We start from the raw sequence: 19,234 nt of genomic DNA, 5'->3' as shown, positions 1-19,234 counted from the left end.
GCGTCACATTAGATCTAGGGTTTTTTGTGGTTTTCTTAGCTATGGGATTTGAGGATGGCGTGTAAGGCTTGATGGGAGGCTAGAGCTTTGTGATTTGAGGCAATTGAGGGTGATGGAAAAGGAAAAATATAGGGTTGGCCGAAATATGTGTTTGGGAAGAGGGATTCTTCAAGAAACTTCAAGAAAATCTTATGAATATGTGAGAAATCACATGAATACAAGAGATCTAACAAAACACTACACAATCCGAATTCCCAATGTAGGATTCGGCCTTCACACTCCAACCAACCAACAAAAAGATAAAATAAAAACAAAGGAACCAAATAATCTTTAATTCACAAATTGCACAAAGAATTGAAAGGAAACCCCAATATATTAAAAGATAAATTGAATCAACACCGATTCATGAATTGCATGGTGAAGATCCTCTCCTTGGAGATTCACAAATTGCACCCCAAAAGAGCCCAAGTGCATGAGCACCGAAAATGACGATTCCCAAGCCCTATGGCCGGCCCCTCAATGTTCAAAATGCCAAAAAATCCTAATGAAATGTCTAAGGGTCCTATTTATAGAGTTTACAAAGTGGAAACCCCCAAAAAGTCCATAGGAAAATTAAAATAAATAAATAAAGCAAATGAAATAATAAATAATAAGTCTTTAAATAAAATAAAAAATAAAAAAATGGATAAATTAGCCATGGTGGTCGTGGCATGCAAGGCCTATGGTGGGCTATGGTGGTGCATGGCTCACAGCTAGGCTAGTCATGGTTTGGTCCGCGGCTCGCTGCATAGCATGGCATGGTGTCACGCCTTGGTCTAGTGGTGGACACAACATGGCACTGTGTATGGTCTGCTGATGGTGGGCATGGCATGGTGCCAAGCCTAGGCCTGATGGTGGACACAGGGTGATGCCGTGTTATTGCTGTGGTGCCCAGTCAAGTGTCTTGGACAGTGGTCCTGCATGGCCCGAGCTGGTGGCCTGAGCGATGAGCATGCATGGCCCAAGCTGACGGTCTAGGCTATGGGGCCCCAAGGCATGGGCTGAAGCTATGCGCTGGTTGGCATGCCTGATGGGCATGCCACTAGCCTCGCCTGCAACGCACGGGTTGGAGCCATGAGTTGGATGAGGTGCCTGTGAGGGCACGCCACTAGCTTCACTAAGTGGTGTTGGGGTACGCATGCATGCGCGTAGGTGCACGCTCAAAGACACTCGCAAGCCTGCATACATGACCTGTACGCGGCTAATAACCTCCATGGTTGCCTACTGCGTATCATGGTTTAAGCCAAGTATGCAAGCAGGCTAGCCATTTGACTGTCCTGACCCTCCATGAGTCGTGCCGAGGTATGGTCCCGGGCAAATCTCCTGGGGGTTGTGACATCCCTCCCCTCCTGTACGTTACAAGCCCATGAATGGATGGCTTTAAGGCCATGCGTTACATGGCTTGTAATGTCTAACACATGGCTTTAAGGCCTACCTGCAGAATAAAGGCTGGCCTTTGAGGCCAGCCGTGTAGGGTGGACTATATATAACCGCCTCATTTGGTCATTAGGATCCATCTGAATAGTGAAAATCTCTTTATTTTTTGTTCTCACTTGAAATAGTATTTAGGTTGTGGATTCGTGAAGTGTTACTCTAGTTTTATACTACGTAGTACACTTTACCACTAAGAGGAAACACTCGACACTTGTTGATCTGGAGAAACTTGTGGAACAATTTTATAAACTGAGCTTGGGGCACTTTTTCATGTCAAATGAACTACATCATGACTTTATGACAGCCAAGTTTCTAAAAAAATAACAAGAGCTAGTTATATATATGATACTCGATCGAAAAGGATCCCAGTCATCTTATGCTTCGACTTAGTTGGCTTTACGGCAATTTGTCCTGATCTGCCCACTTGAACCAGTAAGTGGGCTAAGGTTTCCCATCTTCACCATTGCGTTGGCAAAGTCTGTTCGGAAGCTTGCTGGGTTGGAGATATAAGCATTAACTTGAGCGTCTGTGGAACCCCCGCTGAAGAGCTGTTGGTCTGAGTGCAAGAGACCCTTTTTGGCCACCAAATTCTTAAAGTAAGCGTTGTCAAAAGATGCCGGACTCGTAACATCAAGAGGAGAAAGGTTATTGTCTCCTCCCGTTCTTGGACACTTGGATTGCAGCGATGTTGCGAACGAGGAATCTATGTCGGTTTCATTGTAAATCCTTGGCTTGAAGCTTATGCACCTTGCTTGACCTATTGTGTGAGATCCTGCATGCAGAAAGAAATCATATATATATATATATAGCGAAACATTGTAGTCACTTAAAAACTAATGGATTAAAATTAATTAAGTAGGGATAAACATTTAACCCAGAGCACCTGAAAGAGCCACCATTTCTTTGGCAGTAAAACCTTTTTTTGAGAAGGCACTAATAAGGCCACTAAGACTCAATGTTGGAGGAGGGAGATCGCTATTTGCCGTAGCTGCACTTGCGGTTGTGGAATCTCTTCTTCCCAATTGAACTGTCCAACTAGGTCCACCTAGCTGAATGCAATAATTAATTATTCGTTATTATGATCAGGAAAATTCAACAAAAGGATCGAACAAGATTTTGAAATGTTAAAAATATTTTAGCTAGCTTTAAAGGAATAAATTTATTATTATTATTATTATTTTTAATTCCTTACAGCGACGACGGAGTCTCTTGCAGCAACTGCTACAATGTCAGCGCAAGACACAACACCAGGGCAGATTTTCTCCACTTCAGATTTGATGTTGTCTATTACTTCATATCCCCTTACTGAATTGTTATTGGGCCCCGCAGTTTTCTCTCCTCCATCGTCCAACAGAATCGATGCGTCGCACCCCTGTTACAGAAAATAATATTAATGTTACTCAAACTTGTCATTTGAGGAATCCTAGCATTTATATAAGTACATATAAGTGTTATGATTCAAGTGTCATCTCACATATATAGTTTTATTAACGCAAGTTTATTATAAATTTGTTCTTTCGTGTGTGGCTATATTATATATATGGAACTTATCATAAAGTCTAGTACACAGCATAATCAAGAGTTAATCTCTATTGATAAAAGCAATGAATACAAAAAATAAATAGCACCGACAATATTGTATATACACGATTTACACATCTACATATAATATGTATATACACGTCTACATATAAAGAATATTGGGAAGGCGGAGATCACCTTTCGGTCATGTCTTTGGGTTGGGACCAAAACTATCCAGCTTACCGTTTTGGTCTGTGTCTAAATTTTGGGAAAGGCGTGCTGATTGAAAAGAGATATTATCATAAACTAAGGATTTTTCATTTTCATTTCTTTTCTGTCATGCTTACAAGATAGGTGCTGTATAGTTGGAAAAGTAAAAAGAGATGATCATGAGGATGCAATTACGTACTAAAAACAAATCGAAGGTCGCGCACTATTGCTATTTAATTACCATATATAGCTGACTTTTTCAGATAAAAACCTCTTTAAATAAGAGATCAGATAGATGCAGATACTTACCAAACTTAGTAAACGGATATAAAGACCGTACAGTGAAACTAAATAAAACAGGTTCAAAATATCTTATAGAACCAGGAGAAAGTGAGAGAGATCATGACTTGCATTAACAAAGCAGTCATGAAAATGAAGACGTAGCAATGATGCTCCCATGCGTTTCTCACTTGACACTGCACAGTCAACACCAGATTTAATGGTGCAAAGGGCTTCAGGGCACGAAGTTTCATAGAAATTAGAGGATAACTGAGCAGAAGCCATTCCCACTACAAGTGAAAAGATCAAAAGGCATAATTTAGTGGCAGTGGCTGGAATGAAGGCCGAGGTGGGATGATAGGAAGCCATGACTAATGATTTGGCTGGAAGAAGAATATATAGGAAGAAGAAAAAGAAGATGGCCTTTCGCTTGGTGCGTGGATATACAAGGTACAAGAGGTAACATGTATTTATAGAGGAGCTCTGAGAAGACCCGCGTGGAAGTGTATGCATAATCGCAAGTGATGGATTTATTTTAATCAAATGAAGTGTTGCATTTCTTCAATTTGTACAATTACTTTTCTGACCAGTTTGTTTAAATTAAAATGAAATATTATATATATTTTTTTTCTCTAATCGGAATATTATATATGTTGCTACTATTTACATCTATTCGTTTTAAAATTAGTGTTCAGAATTTGTAATCTGTACACTAAAAAAACAGTATTGTATTCTGATGACATTATTGCCATATTCTCCTTTGCAAAACTCAATTTTTGAGTGGGAGACAATATTTTTATAAGAGATAGATTTACAATCATCTCACTGTTTAAAAATTTTGATTTCTGTTCCTTATTCTATTTTCTAACATGCATTTTCCTCATGCATTGAGTCAGCGTTCGGAGCAAACAAAAAAAAAAAAAAAACACCATAAATTTTTGCGTAAATATATAAGCTAGAAGGTATCCAAGTGCTCAAAAGATGTCAATTATTCTTAGTAATTTCAAGTAAATTAATGCATGCACTATTGGCTGCATGCCCAATGGAATTCCCAAAAGAGAAATTGATATGGAGCTATCAAAGAACGTAGGATAGATGACTCGGTGCTAGTCACTTTCACTGCGTTATCTACTTTGTGATTACTGTTCCATCAATTTAATTAATCCATGATTCCATACGCTTTATTAGGTTGGAAAAAAAAAAAAAGCGTCGGCGCAGAAAAAGATCTTGAATTTAGGTTCGGCTGGACCAAGCTGGCAGTGTTTGGCGGATTGTTTGTCCACAGAACCATTTATAATCCGTCTTCACACTGTATATAAAATAAGATGGATTTTAGTACGTACCCGCGCGACTGGGCCCAATCCGTTTCATTTGTTTTGACGACTCCTTTCGAATTTTTTTTTTTTAATTATTATAAATTTTTTAAATTTTTAAATAAAAATAATATTAAAAAAATATATTTTAATAATATTTTATTAAACTTTTAATTTTAAACTCAATTTATCTATGTAGATATATCACTTACGTACATTTTCTATGTAAATCTCCCTAGCTATATATATATATATATGATGAATCTTCCCATCTCACATGCCATTAGAAACATTCCGGCCCATTCATTAATTATAATTTGTTTGCAGACAGAAACGACAACGTCAAGGTTAAAGCTGGTTTTGTGTCTGAATTTCTTGGTGATGAGAGTGGTTCGTTTTTTAATTTCCAGATCGAATTAATATATGTATAATATAGACTGGTTTACTCTTCGCTGGCTAAAAATCATTTTCTTCGCAGCTAGAGTTGATTGCGTGCGACCTTTCCTTGAAATATTATTTTTCCTTGCTAAGTTATAAATAAAAATAAAAATATTTTATTAAAGAGAGAGTGATGAGAATTGAGAGAGAGAACTGGAAGGTCAGTATATCATTTATATATTCATTTGCAAAATTAAGTGCCCTTAATTAATTATTGTATAGCTAACTGTGTTTGGAGTAGATTGATCATGACTTGATAAATTTGATGCATGGAAGGAGCTGGGGATTCAAATCGATCAATGAGTATATACCCATATATATTATCACTAATCTCTATTTAAGATTAATGCCAGTATACCCTTTGACATTATTTATACGTACACATGCAAGCATTTCTACAAACAAAATGCAAACGACCGTGGACTTATCTGTAAATGCTTCATTTGTTAATTTGCAACATGATATTTTTAGTTTTTTTAATTTGCTGTCACAATGGAACTAACTACTCGGTATGTAGGTGTCACGTTTTTACTCGTTCATTTGAGTAGGAAGCGAGCACATGATACAAAATTTAAAGTAACAAAAATTTTATGCGCAGTCATTTTTGTAGACTCCTTTGTGCACTCCAGTGATATGATTGATTGTGTATTAAAAAAATTAATCCAACAAATCATATCAGTGGAGTGCGCATGGAGTACGCAAAAGTGACTGTATGTAGCATTACTCTTTAAGTAAACCCATCACATTTGATATATAGTTAGAGCAGCTAGCAGCTTTCACACTACAAGAAATCAGGTCTTTTACAGAACTTAAAATCGTTGCAAAAAGCATATAAACTGCTGTATATACTCATTTCCAGCGCCTTTAAATTCCTTGCACAATCGCCGCTATTATAGCGTCTTTTTTCCCAAAGCAGCGAAAAAAAGTATCGCTGCTTAAAATACTTTTAGCAGCAATTTTTTTTCCTTGCTAACTCTACAAACATCGATGTAACTGCCCGCAAGCCCATAAAGATATATCGCTGAGAAATCTTATTTCCAGCATTTTAAATCCTTGCAAATACTCTATAAATCGCTGCAATTGAGCTCAAATATTGTAGCGATTATCTTCAAAATTGTTGCAAATATCTGTTTTCAGCGTAACCTTGATGCTGAAAATGCAACTAAAAGCGCTGCAATTAGCTAAAACACTGCTACAAAACTGATTATACTGTCTGAAAAATCATTGCAGACGAGTAATTGCAGCATTACAAATCACTGCAATTACTCTGAAAAGCGCTACAATTAATAATGTAATACCAGCACTTTATTTTAGTATTGTTGGAAATGCTTATTTTCAGCGTAATTTATATGCTGAAAATGGACCCAAAAGCACTGCAATTAAGAATGTGATTGAATATATATATGAAAAATCACTGTTAACGTAAATTTGCAGCATTTAAAAGTGCTGGATTCCCTCTAAAAAGCGCTGGAATTGAGCTTTCAATAGCAGCGATTTTTTAGTAATTGTTACAAATTCTCTTTTCCAGTGTAATATAAATATTGAAAATTCAACCAAAAGCGCTGCAAATAGATAAAAAACTGTTGCAAATCACTGGAATTTTTATAAAATCGCTGTGATTCAGTTGGTCAAGTCCAGCGAATTATTGGGTAATTGTTGGAAATAATATTTTGCAACGGAATAAAAATGCTGCAACTAATTCAAAAGGTGCTGCAAAAAAGGGTAAGACTGTAGATAAAAGTGTTGTTAAAGTGTAACTGCAGTATTTGGGATAGCTGTAAATTCCTAAAATCACTGGAATTGCACTATAAATTGCAGCGATTTTGAGGAATTTGTTGCAAATAATAATATGCAGCGAAATAAAAATGCTGGAAATATACGTTAAAGCACTGCAATTAGGAAAAATTTTGCAAATTTGGGAAGTCCATGTCTAAAAATCATTGTTAATGTGTAATTGCAGCATCTAAAATCGTTGCAATTACTCTGAAAAGCGCCGCTATTAGTTTTCTGGTTTTTTTTTTTTGGCTCGTTATTTCGCCTGTTACGTTGGTTATATATATATATCCATATTTTTCAAACTTAGTAAGAAATATAATGAACTATTTAGTAAGAATCACATATTTAATCAATTTATTACTTAGTCTGAAATAATCAATTAACTTTTTCAACAAATACCTTAAACTTTACTTAATTTAAGTAATTTATTTGCTGTTAATTAACAACAATTAATTACTTAATTTCATTGGCATCACCACAAGTTTAATGATCCTACATGAACCATTCACACATAAACCTATTAACAACATCCAACTTAGAAATACGAAACATAGAGGAAAATTCTGCAGGTTACTTTCATTATAGGAAAAAACCTTTTTCATTGAATATGATAAATCAAACACATTCATAATCTAAACGCAGTGGAAAATTCACATTAATGTAGTTATGAGCTATATACATTCGGTTGGACCAATTTCTACTTGCAAAACCTACAGTACTTACAAACTACTAAATATATAGATCCCATTTCTTGCTCCTAAACATTAACTGAAGATCTCCACATTCATCAACAATTGTTCAACTGTCCTACTCTTCTATAGTTAGAATTAGTTCATGTCATCGATAACAATGTGCACCTGGGCATTGGGTAGAACAACTTCAACACGTCTGCATCAAGTGGGGGGGATCCATTCTGTCAATGACCATATAGATTTTCAGCACGTAAACTGATTATTTTAATATAGGAAACATTGAATAATGAACAAGGAAATAATACATATTTGAGCCTGTAACTTTAATGTTCATTCATCATCGCCAATTGCCAAAATGGCAAACATAAGGTCAAGCTAAAATCTAGAAAGGGATTTACAGTCCTTTAAGCAAATCACTCTTAATCACGAAACTATCACTTTTAAATTTGGTGCTTGTAAATAATTAGACTATGAAGAAAGAAACACACAATCACAATCACTCTATAGGGTTTTACTCAATTTATACAAACAGTATATATATGTATATATGCATCTGAAACTAATTATCTTACAAGCAATTACATGCAGTACTCACATACAACGTGTATAGCTGTACATATTTAATATAAAGTTCAATGTTGATGATCTTCAGCGGTGATTTCTAGATTTATTAGTTTCTTACATCACTGCTAAACCCAAAACATTGGAGTAAATACATCAAAACTTATATTATAAGTTACACATGTACTCTGGAAATATTCCTTGTGCTATGGTTCTAATCTACTACAAATTGCCTCAAACATCGAAAATCTTAGAAGTGCCAGACTCTAACATAAATATCCAAAAACAGCCCTATTAGATAGGATAATACCTTATCAATGTATGGCCACATATCAGAACTTGTATTGCCAGGTTTAGTCTACCTGCACAATTATGCAAATGATCAACCACCATTGAAATTTCCTTACTTTTAAGAGCATCCATAGAAAGTATAACTAAAAGTTCTAATATGGTTGTATGGCAGCTCTAACATATGAAATTCCAGCAGTATATAATCCAAGCCTGACAGTGCTCCAATGCAGCATATTTGTATACAAGTTACCCACCATAATTTGTTTCCCAACACGAGGCAGAAAAAAGTCACCATATTGGTGGGCTAATATAATATGAAAAGAAACATGTAGAGATTCATCTAATTAGAAATTGTCTCTATCAAATATTGCATACTAAATTCTCCATTTTTCAAAACTGGTTGGTCTTTTTCCTGTGTGCATACATAACAGAAAATACAATAAGTTAAGCCTACCTAAGTTTGCAAAACAAAAAACCCATTTTACAACTTATAGATTCTGAGTATATCAGTTTGCTAAGTACGCAAAAATTGCTGCCTCTAAAATATATTTAGAAGTGTGTGTCTGTAGGGTTGCAAAGTAATTTTTCCACTCTGATCAATAATCTCAAGTCATACATGTTATTAATATAGATTTTTCAAGTTTGGCTTCAGCTGCCTTGGCTTTCAAGCCTTATAACTTTTCCTACTCCAATCTCCTTTTAGTACACGCCAAGTAGGTTAGTCATGTATACATTTTTGGTGCCACACAAGTACAATACAATAGACAAAGAAATAAATACTAGAATATAAAGAAACAAGTACAGGTGGCAGCAGTTGTCAGCTATATATGTTGCTAGCACTCCATTTCAGATATTCATAACCCTCAAAAAATAATACTACTTATATTGCCTGATTTACGTTGCCTTATTCTTCTAATCCATTATTTTTTTTCACCTTTCACGTAGTTTAGCATGCATGCCCAAAATCCATCAAGTCAAATATCGACAATATTATTAGTTAATGTTGAGAAAACACGTACAAACCAATTACATTATGACAATTTGATTAGTCGGGTCATGTCTAACTCAAGTAGTACTCGGCTTTTCACCGGCCTTTCGAATTTCTTGTTTTCGTTAATTAATATGTTTAATTCTTGGCCGGGGATTATCGGGTCATGTTTTCATCGGGGACAATTAATGTGTAATGAACACATATACATTAATACCTAAGTGAAAGTAAACAAGAGCAAAACAAATATCACACGATATAAAATTAATGTGATTCGACAACATGCCAATGTTCGATAGAGCTGCAGAAAATTTTATTATACTGAATAATCACTAAATATACTTTGGGATGAAATTTCACCATTCATGAGGACACTCATGGGCGTGCTAAACTGTTTATTATGTAAATTTTTTAGTGTCTTATAGCAAAAATCTTAATATTCAATTTTTTGTATTATTCGCTTAAGCAGAGTGTCAACACGCCTCGAACGAAATCTCTACACATCCTTGTTAAATCAGGTCATCAAATTGGGCTTACACACCAACAAAACCAAACTCCACAAACCCAATGCCAGCTAATATGTCTGCATATATATATATATATATATATATAAATGATGCATATATAATATTCTTTCAAGTAGCTAGCTGGCTAGCGCCCCCCCCCCCCCCCCCCCCCCCCCCCAAAAAAAATTAAATTCTGGTTTTTACAATATGACCGAAACCCACCTCTCTTGATCTTGGCTCGATCTACTAAAATCATGTGGGTTGTATTTGTCAAAGGAGACATATATATAATTATTGTGCGTTGTTTAGCTGCACAGACCACATGCAGTGTGGAAAGGTACGTACTGAGAAAATATCAAAGGGATAAAGCGGCCGATAGTTTGGTTGTCATGATTCGCTGATAATTAATGCTTGTCAAATTCATTCATGGACTCCCATTCACGAGTAGAATTAAACTACAAAAGAATTAACGAGCACTAAGCACCGGATCGAAATTAAGAAAGAATTACTATATCCTGTGCAGCGAGCAACGGAATTCCATCTACCCTGACCATTGATGGTGACATAATTCTTGAGTATGGAGTCCTCTTCATCTGTCATTAATGGACATTAGGACCTACCGAAAACTCGAACCTCTCTCTCTCTCCCCCAAAATTCTTCTCTACAACAAGAATGGAAGGTAGGAATGAATATAAAAAAGGGTTGTGGACAGAGGAGGAGGCCGGATTGAATCTTAATGGATTACATGTCAGGTTTGTAGTTTATCTAATCAGCTTCCTTCTATTTCCCGTGTTACCAGGAAAAGCATAAACCTCATGAAGATCGATCATGCCGGTCGTCTATTTGTTACACAGATCTGATGCTATTTCCAAAAAAAACAAAACTAAAAAAATTGCGGTACATGCAGGTTTAAAGAGGCGTGGCAAAAGTACTTGCAGATTAAGGTGGATAAATTATCTAAGTCCTAGTGTAAAGCGGGGTGGTTTTTCAAAGGAGGTAGAAGCTGAGGGAGAAAAAGCTTCGACGGACGGGGGCAGACGGAGGAAAACCACAATGTGGGGTGACAGAGCGTGGTGGTGTTAACGGACACTACAACATTTTGTATCTTCTAGAACAAAAGTTTTCATCTCAAAAAGATACTGTCTCATCTGATCAAATGAGTTTTTAAGGAAAATAAAAAATAAAAAAGCGTTACAAATATCAATATCACCATCCTGAAAGACTTTTTAGGACAAAAATTCGATTTTCATTCCAAAAAATTTGTTTTGGGACAAAATTAGAGGAAACCATTCAAATGACATTCAAACAGGTGTTTTTTTTTTTTTTTTTTTTTTAAAGAGATTTTATTTCATCCCAGATAATTGGTTGAAAAACAAGTTATTTATTTAAGTTAAATGCAGGATCCTCAAACTTCTTGTAAATATTAGCAACATTATAAACCATGGAAGAAAGTATTTACCTGCGCTTCCTAATAAGCTCCTTGACATCTTGAAAAACTTTATGCCATGAACTTGTAGCCAAAGGTGCATAAGTCCTTTCTAGATGGGTTGTGGACCTGAGAATAAGAATAATTCTATCTATCAAATCCCCACTTCCTAGGAAATTAAAGAAGTGATGTTTTCTATTCCAATAGATAATAGCTCAAGTCCGGATGGATTTGGCTCTAGTTTTTTTCAATCATGTTGGGCAATTGTTAGCTTTGATGTGGTTGAGGCGATTTGTGATTTTTTTCGAGGTACTCCTCTTCCTCATTTTTATTCTTCTTCTTTTGTGGTTCTTACTCCTAAGATGGAAAGTCCCACGGGGTTTGATAAATTTTAGTTGATTAGTTTGTACTCAGTGGTTTATAAAGTTTGCGGTTTATAAAGTTTGCTCTAAATTGTTGGTTAGACATATTTCTTGCATGCTTCTTGTTTCTATGGAGCAAGGTGCCTTCATACCAGTTTGCAATATTTTTGAAAACATTAGTCTCACTCAAGAGATAATTCACAGTATTAATAAGCCTTGTAGGGGAGGGAATGTTTTGTTGAAAATTGATATGGCCAAGGCTTATGACATTGTTAAGTGGGAGTTTCTTTTTCAAGTACTGGTTTCTTTTGGCTTTTCCTCTACTATTTGTCAGTTGATTAGACGGTGTGTTACTAGGTGTGTTACTACTCCTTGGTTCTCAATTGTCATGAATGGTGTAGCTAAGGGATTTGTCAAAGGAGGAAGAGGTCTGAGACAGGGAGATCCTCTATCTCCATATATTTTCATTATGGTTGAAGAGATTTTGTCTAGACTTTTGAAGAAGGGGTTTTACAAGGCTGAATTGAACCCTTTTGCCAACCTCGAGGTACTCCTCTTATCTCTCATTTGTTGTATGTTGATGATATTGTGATATTTGCTAATGGAAGTCGATCATTCTTGAGGAATATTATGGAAATTCTCAATTCCTATGAAAACTGGTCTTGACAAGTGGTGAGTAAGGAGAACTCTCGTATTTTCTTCTCAGAAAAAATCTGTCCCATCGAAGAAGGATGATTCTAAGGTAAACTGGGTTTTCTCAAGGTTCTTTTCCCTTCACATACCTTGGTGCTCCAATTGTGTGTGGAAGATTGAAGGTTCATCATTTGGAAAGCCTTATTACTTGGATCCGTTCAAGTTGAGCGGGTGGAAGAGGAAAATTCTTTCTAAGGGCTCTCAGGTTCTTCTCCTGTGTCATGTGCTCATGAGCCTTCCCATTCAGTTGCTAGCAAGTATTCATATTCCAAAGACAGTAATTTCAAGTATAAATTGGTTTCTTAGCACTATTCTTTTTGGGGAGTGTCAGAGGGGAAAGAGAAGAAAAAGTGGGTTGCTAGGGAGAAGATTTGTTCACCTACTCAGGAAGGTGGAATTGGGCTTCAAAAATTTCAAGAAGTTCAAAAGTCTCTACACATGAAGCTTGCAAGGAATCTTATTGCAAGAAAATATTTGTGGGCTCAACCTTTTAGAGCAAAATATGCTAAGAATACCCACATATCTTTGGTGGCCTCTTCTAGTGTTACTCGCACTTGGAAAATGGTTGCTAAATGTATCCCAGATGTGTTGCAATGTTCTCATTAGAAAATTAAGCAAGGGGATGCATTTTTTTGAAAGGATAAATGGCTTGATTCGAGACCTCTTGGTGATAAGATAAATGTGGTGGGGTATCCAGACTTAGGTGTAAAGGAAGTGGCGGTGGAGAATGGCTAGGATGAAAATCAAATTGCTCAACTAGTGAGAGCTGGTAAATTGGAGGAAGTTTTAGAGGCATTGGATAAGAAAAAAAAAATCAGGAGATGATATTCTTATTTTGGAGGTCACACAAAATGGAAGTTTCGGTTCTAAATCGGCATGAGATTGTATTCGTGTTAAGGTTCAGTTTGGTAATAGAGAATTTTGAGATGAGGATTTTGAGTTTTAAGATGATTTTAATATTATTATTGTTTTGGAATTTAAAAAAATTAAGAAAATTTTGAATTATTTATTATATTTTATATAGAAATTTGGGAAAGTTGTAATAATAAGATTAGAATTTTGAGTTTGAGATGAGAACTTTTATGTGCCAAACCAAACCTAAATCTCCAAAATGGCCTTGGGCAAACTGGGTCTGGATGCCTCGCTCCCAAAAATATTTCGATCAATATTTGGAAGGCTTATAATGCCTTTCTTAGTGTGGATGATCGATTGAGACAGGTGGGAATCCCAATTGTTTCTAAGTACAAATGCTATGTAGATGGGAAATATGGAAACTTGAATGATGTCTTAGCCAAGGGTGAGTTTGCAACTGCGATATGTAGAAAATGTGCTGCTCATGTGGGAATCAAGATAATGCGGTTTGAAAGAAGGCCTAGCCAAAGGTGCATATGCCTTCTTCCCTCTATTGTCACATGGAAATTGTGGACCTAGAGGTGTACTAAAAGAATGGAAAGGAAAGCCAAGTCGATGGAAACAACATGGAGAGCCATGAAATATTGGGTCGGATGGGTGGCTATGAAATTGTGAGAGGCAAAGAAATTAACCAAAGCGGATGAAATTATTCTACATGATCTTAATATTGCAGTTCACCAGCCAAAGGAAAGGTTACTTGGGATAGACCACAACCTGGTAGGCTTAAACTTAATGTAGATGGGTGTTGCTTGGGGAATCCTAGTAGGTCCAAAGCGGGAGGGGTTTTGCTAAACCACAAAGGTGATATTTTGGTGGCTTTTTCTCATTCTCTTGGGCAAGGTACTAATAATTCAACATAATTGAAAGCTTTATTATATGGTCTAAAGCTATGCCGGCAGTTAGGAGTTACTTGGCTAGAAATTGATATGGACTCTAATTTGGTTGTTCACTGGATCAACAAGGCGAGATGTGGAGTGTGGTACCTGGAGGATTATTGGGTGGAGATTATGGAGATATTGGGTACATTCAATTATTGTATCTGGCATATATATAGGGAAGTGAATACAATGGCGGATTATTTGTCGAAGATGGGTGCGAAAGGTGTATCAAGAATTTGGATTGAATATGGTAGCTTGCCTCATCCTGTACATGTGAAGAGGTACATGAAAATGGATAAACTCAGTTTGTCTTATGTTCAATGGAAATTGTGAAGCTGAAGGTTCGGACTTGGAGCATATGCGAAATGAATTAATTGGCTTTCTTAGTCTTTACTGTCATTTGCGGTGACATGGTTTTTATTCTCGAAAGTTAATGGTTTATTTTGATGCTTAGGTTTGGTCTTTCATGTCTATTTGTAATTCCTAGGTGTCTGTTTATAATCACGATTTTCCTCTGCCAAAGTGAGATTTATTAAAAAAAAAAAGGTGCATAAGTCCATGTAAGAGCACCTACATGAAAGCCAGGCCACTGGTTCTCCTTTACCTCCAGTATGATTATCAGGAATGTTAACCTTTATCTTACCAACTTTATGGTATTTTTCTATCGTCACGCCTCTAGTAGTAACTTAGCATTGACGAGATTGTACGTTTAACTCTAAAATAACCATATGGCAATGTACACATGAAGAAAAAAATGATAGTTAGAATTCCATATGCTTATGTGTCATTTATTTTAATTATAACAATATTATACTACTTTTTTCCCTTGATCTAGAAAGTTAATCTCTAGTGGTGAGTCTCTCAGAGAGATAGGCATCAGTGGAGATGGAATGGGAACCGCCTTCCTCTTGGGTGGCATCATTTCAAAATATTGATACATGCATCACATTAAAGATTTGTCACAAAAGTGTCATGTGAACACAAAACACATCAATCATCTATATCAGTTTCAGTGGACCATTCGCCCTCCTCATCTGTAAATACTTCATATGAACCCACATTTTTCCCAACTGTCGCATCATCAATTTCAACTTCAATATCTCTCCAACACAATTGAATCATCTCATACTAGCTCAAATCTACAAACAAGTTGACGACAAGTCAACTCTCTTGGTATGCTTCTTGAGTAGAGGAATCATCTTTCTCTTCGTTTTGTCCCTCCACCTCATTAATAACATCATATATATTTCTTGGAGAAAACTTTTGTACTACTCGCCATTGATTTCCTAACTCGGGATCATCTAAGTAGAATACTTGAGATGCCTGAGAAGCCAAAATAAAAAGATAATTTTCATAATATTTTTTCGATGTATCAGTACTCAAGAAATATTCATCATTATGCACTCCCCTTCTTAGATTGTTTAAATCCCACCAATCACATTTAAACAAATATACCGCAAGCTCCCTCAAATATTTCAAGCCAATTATATCCACAATAACCCCATAAAAATCTATGTTCTCTCCCTCATGACTTCATTATACTAAGACACCACTATTTTGAATTTTTCTATAACACTCTCAATCCATTATGTAATACCTACTTTCCCAAGAAATACACACATAATATCGAGCTACCTGTCTCTATGGACCACACTCCAACGCATACAATTCTTCTGAGACATCGTTAGGTTTTCCATTATGCATTTGTACAACCTACATCTACTATATATATAAACGCAAATGTTGGATGAACAGTATTTTTGTCCAACATTTTTGTTTTCAATTTTGCCCTTGCCTGTATTGCTAAATTTCATTATGTTCCTTTTAATTCTTCTTTTGCTAACGGTTGTTTTGGTCTTTCTACATTTCTACACGTCAGTCTTACATTATGATCTTATCGCTTCCTCTGACAGATTGAAACCGACTCAAATCTGTGAACTATATTTTCCTTCCACTTCTACTCTTCTCTATTCTCACTTTCTTCATAGAAAAATTTTCGAGTGTTTCAAATTGCTCCTCCTGAATCTCGGCATTCCTGGGTATGCTCCTTATTCTTTGTTCTCTGAGTTTCTTCTCTGAGTGCAACGTGTGTGAATTTCTTATACTGTGATCTCAGATCATACGCATATACATGATAGTAGAAAAATCCCAAACAGAATAAATACCATATTCGCATATATGCATATGATCAGGTGGATCAGTACTTAACAGAAAATAACCCCAACAAAATCAAACCAATCCATACATATATACATCATAGAAAAAAAATTCAAACATGGTGAACAAAATCTTGAAATTTTCATCACTTCAGTAAGGAAATCATGGTCATATACATAAATCATATGTATATGAATCGAGAAACAATGAACCGATGAACATGACAGCAAAAAAAAAAAAAAAACCCAAATAGAGTTAACAAAATATACCAAAAATTTTGAAAACAAAATCTCACGTTTGATAAAATCCATCGGTGGTGTTCTTCATGGTGGCACGAGAGGACCACGACGGTGCTGGGGTGGTTGAGGCCGTGCGTGAGGAATACTACAAGTGAGAGAGAGAGAGAGAGAGAGAGAGAGAGAGAGGCCATGGGCTGACTAGGTGATGGCTAGGGGCATTGCAACGCCATCACCATTTTGACTATTCCTATAAATATGAAGCCCTTCCTTGCTTCTCTACAAATTTCACAACACCAAACACCTTCTGTGATGTTACTTGATACCCCAATTCAACGTCAACTCACCACATTACAAATAATCATCAATCGTAGTCATGTACTCATGTTTCACACTTGGACAAATGTGAAAACGATTAAATATATATAACCATGCAGAAGATACGTAGATCACGGGCACTATGTATATTATATGCTGACCGACACGCTAACTGCTTGAAGTTGCAGCCCATGCTATATCTTTGTTTGCTAGCTAGCATGCATGGCATGTCATCTACAAGATTACAAATAAACATTCCCATTCTATATGTCATGATTGGCAACAAAAAATTATCTACCTATCTAGTTCGATGGTCACTATCAAAAAGGTCTACGCCACTCTAACGACCATTCAACGTCGTCTCATGTGTGCGCAGTTGTTAACGAAGATTATTTGCCCAGGTTTTAAACCGTAATTGCCCGTAATTACGTGCTACATACTATACTTGCATGCATGTACGTACATACTAGATGCAGATTGGAAAGTAGGTGTATTTTGTTTTTTTTTATAAAGAGCCGGTAGCCACCCACATAGCAACCTCGTCCCAAGTTTATTAAAAACCCTCACTCGTGGCGGAGGAATAGCATAAACAATTCTCAAAGAAATCAAAAACATTACTTCTCTCGAATACAAGCCATCCCCAACCAATCCATATGGATCAAGCCTAGCAAACGCAGGTTTTCAAATCCCAAGCCAAAAAAATCAGAGCTTACACCATGTGTTCCTTCCTTTGCCAAAACATCTGCTACCATATTTGATTCCCTATAAATGTGTTGAAACCTCGCATTAATCTCTGTAAAAATCTCCTTTATCTCCTCTTAAAAATCCCAAAGAAACCAAAGACAACAAATACCGAAAGCTAGCCAATTCATAACCATGGATGAATTTGATTCTACTAGAAAACTCTAAAACCGTAACTGTTTACAAAGGTGGAGACCATCTAGTAATGCACAACATTCGGCAACCTTATTCGTCGCATACCCATAGCAATGTGCAAAACCAGCAATACACCTCCCATTAGAATCCCGAATCACACCTCCACCCCCTGCCTCTCCCGGATTCGTACGAGCCCCACCGGCAACATTTAATTTTATCATACCCGAATGTGGCATTTCCCATTTCACAAACTTCACTTTTTTCTTATGCGTTGGTATTATCAGCAATCTAAAGTTTTGCATTACCACACTATCTCCCTTTCTTATTTTCTAAAAATTATACAGCGAACAAGAAGCCTCTTTAAGAAGACATTTTACATAACGAATCGTACCTTCTATGTTGAAAATAATTCCTTCCATTCTTGATGAGCATCTAGCCTTCCATAAAGCCCAAGAAATAAGAATTGGTAGTATACCCCTTATCCATCCTACTTGAGCTCTGCTTCATGCTCTCTGCCACCAGTACATCATCATTCCCTTCCAATTCTTGATATGTGGCAATCGAATTTGACAGCTATTAGCAAAATACCTCCAAACTCTTTGAGCATTCAGCCCCTCACATAGTACATGCTGCAATGACTCAACACACGACAATATACAGCAGTGACACTTAGATACAAATGGGATATCCAAACTCTGTACTATATCATCTGTCAGCACTGCCCTACAAAAATCTGCCCAAATAGACCCTCCCTTAAGTAACTTCCAGGCAAACTTCATAAATAGAGAATCCTACACCTCCTTCAAATCTCGAACACCAAGACTCCCCTCCTCCACAGGTTTACAAATCACACTCCAAGAAACCCACTTCCTCTTTCTTAATTCTGTCAAGGAACCCCAGAGAAAGTCGGAATTTTTTTTTTTTTTATCATCACAAACATCCCTTTGGGCACTTTCAAAACCGAGAGCATATGAATCGGCATGCTATTCAACACATGTCTTAGAAGAATAATCTTCTCCCCAAAAGATAATATATTGCTTTTCCACCTCGCCAATTTCTTCTGTAACTTTGACAAGAAACCATCAAAAAATTTTATTTTTAATCGACCCATATACAAAGGAATTCCTAGATAACCACACAGCCACTCTCCCTCTTGAAACTCAGATATTAATTTTAGCTCCCTCTTTCGTTCCACACAAATAGAGGAGGAAAAATAAATATTTGATTTACTTAGATTCATTAGCTGGCCAGACATCTCCTCATAGCGATGCAAAGTTGACATTAGCCTCTTGATAGAACCCTTGCCACCATTTACAAAAATTAATAAA

The 19,234-nt window shown here is 36.4% G+C and overlaps 1 protein-coding gene and 1 long non-coding RNA gene across 2 annotated transcripts; one reads left to right on the top strand and one right to left on the bottom strand.

Moving 5' to 3' along the window:
• Window positions 1-1,693: 1,693 nt before the first annotated feature.
• LOC122275511 (cationic peroxidase 1-like) lies at window positions 1,694-3,941 on the bottom strand. Its single transcript, XM_043084608.1, has 4 exons — window positions 3,616-3,941; window positions 2,666-2,845; window positions 2,357-2,522; window positions 1,694-2,245 (listed from the first exon to the last, which is right to left on the bottom strand). Exons 1-4 carry the CDS (start codon window positions 3,850-3,852, stop codon window positions 1,860-1,862), a joined length of 969 nt encoding a protein of 322 aa, XP_042940542.1. The 5' UTR covers window positions 3,853-3,941; the 3' UTR covers window positions 1,694-1,859.
• A 6,619-nt stretch (window positions 3,942-10,560) lies between these two features.
• Window positions 10,561-11,239, top strand: LOC122275685. The gene is made up of 2 exons (XR_006228628.1): window positions 10,561-10,800; window positions 10,956-11,239. It is a non-coding gene; the product is annotated as an uncharacterized LOC122275685 (long non-coding RNA).
• The last annotated feature ends 7,995 nt before the right edge of the window (window positions 11,240-19,234 follow it).

The sequence above is a fragment of the Carya illinoinensis genome, chromosome 9, assembly GCF_018687715.1.
Source record: "Carya illinoinensis cultivar Pawnee chromosome 9, C.illinoinensisPawnee_v1, whole genome shotgun sequence".
NCBI classification, from domain to species: Eukaryota; Viridiplantae; Streptophyta; class Magnoliopsida; order Fagales; family Juglandaceae; genus Carya; species Carya illinoinensis.
This window is presented reverse-complemented; position numbering and strand designations above follow the sequence as displayed.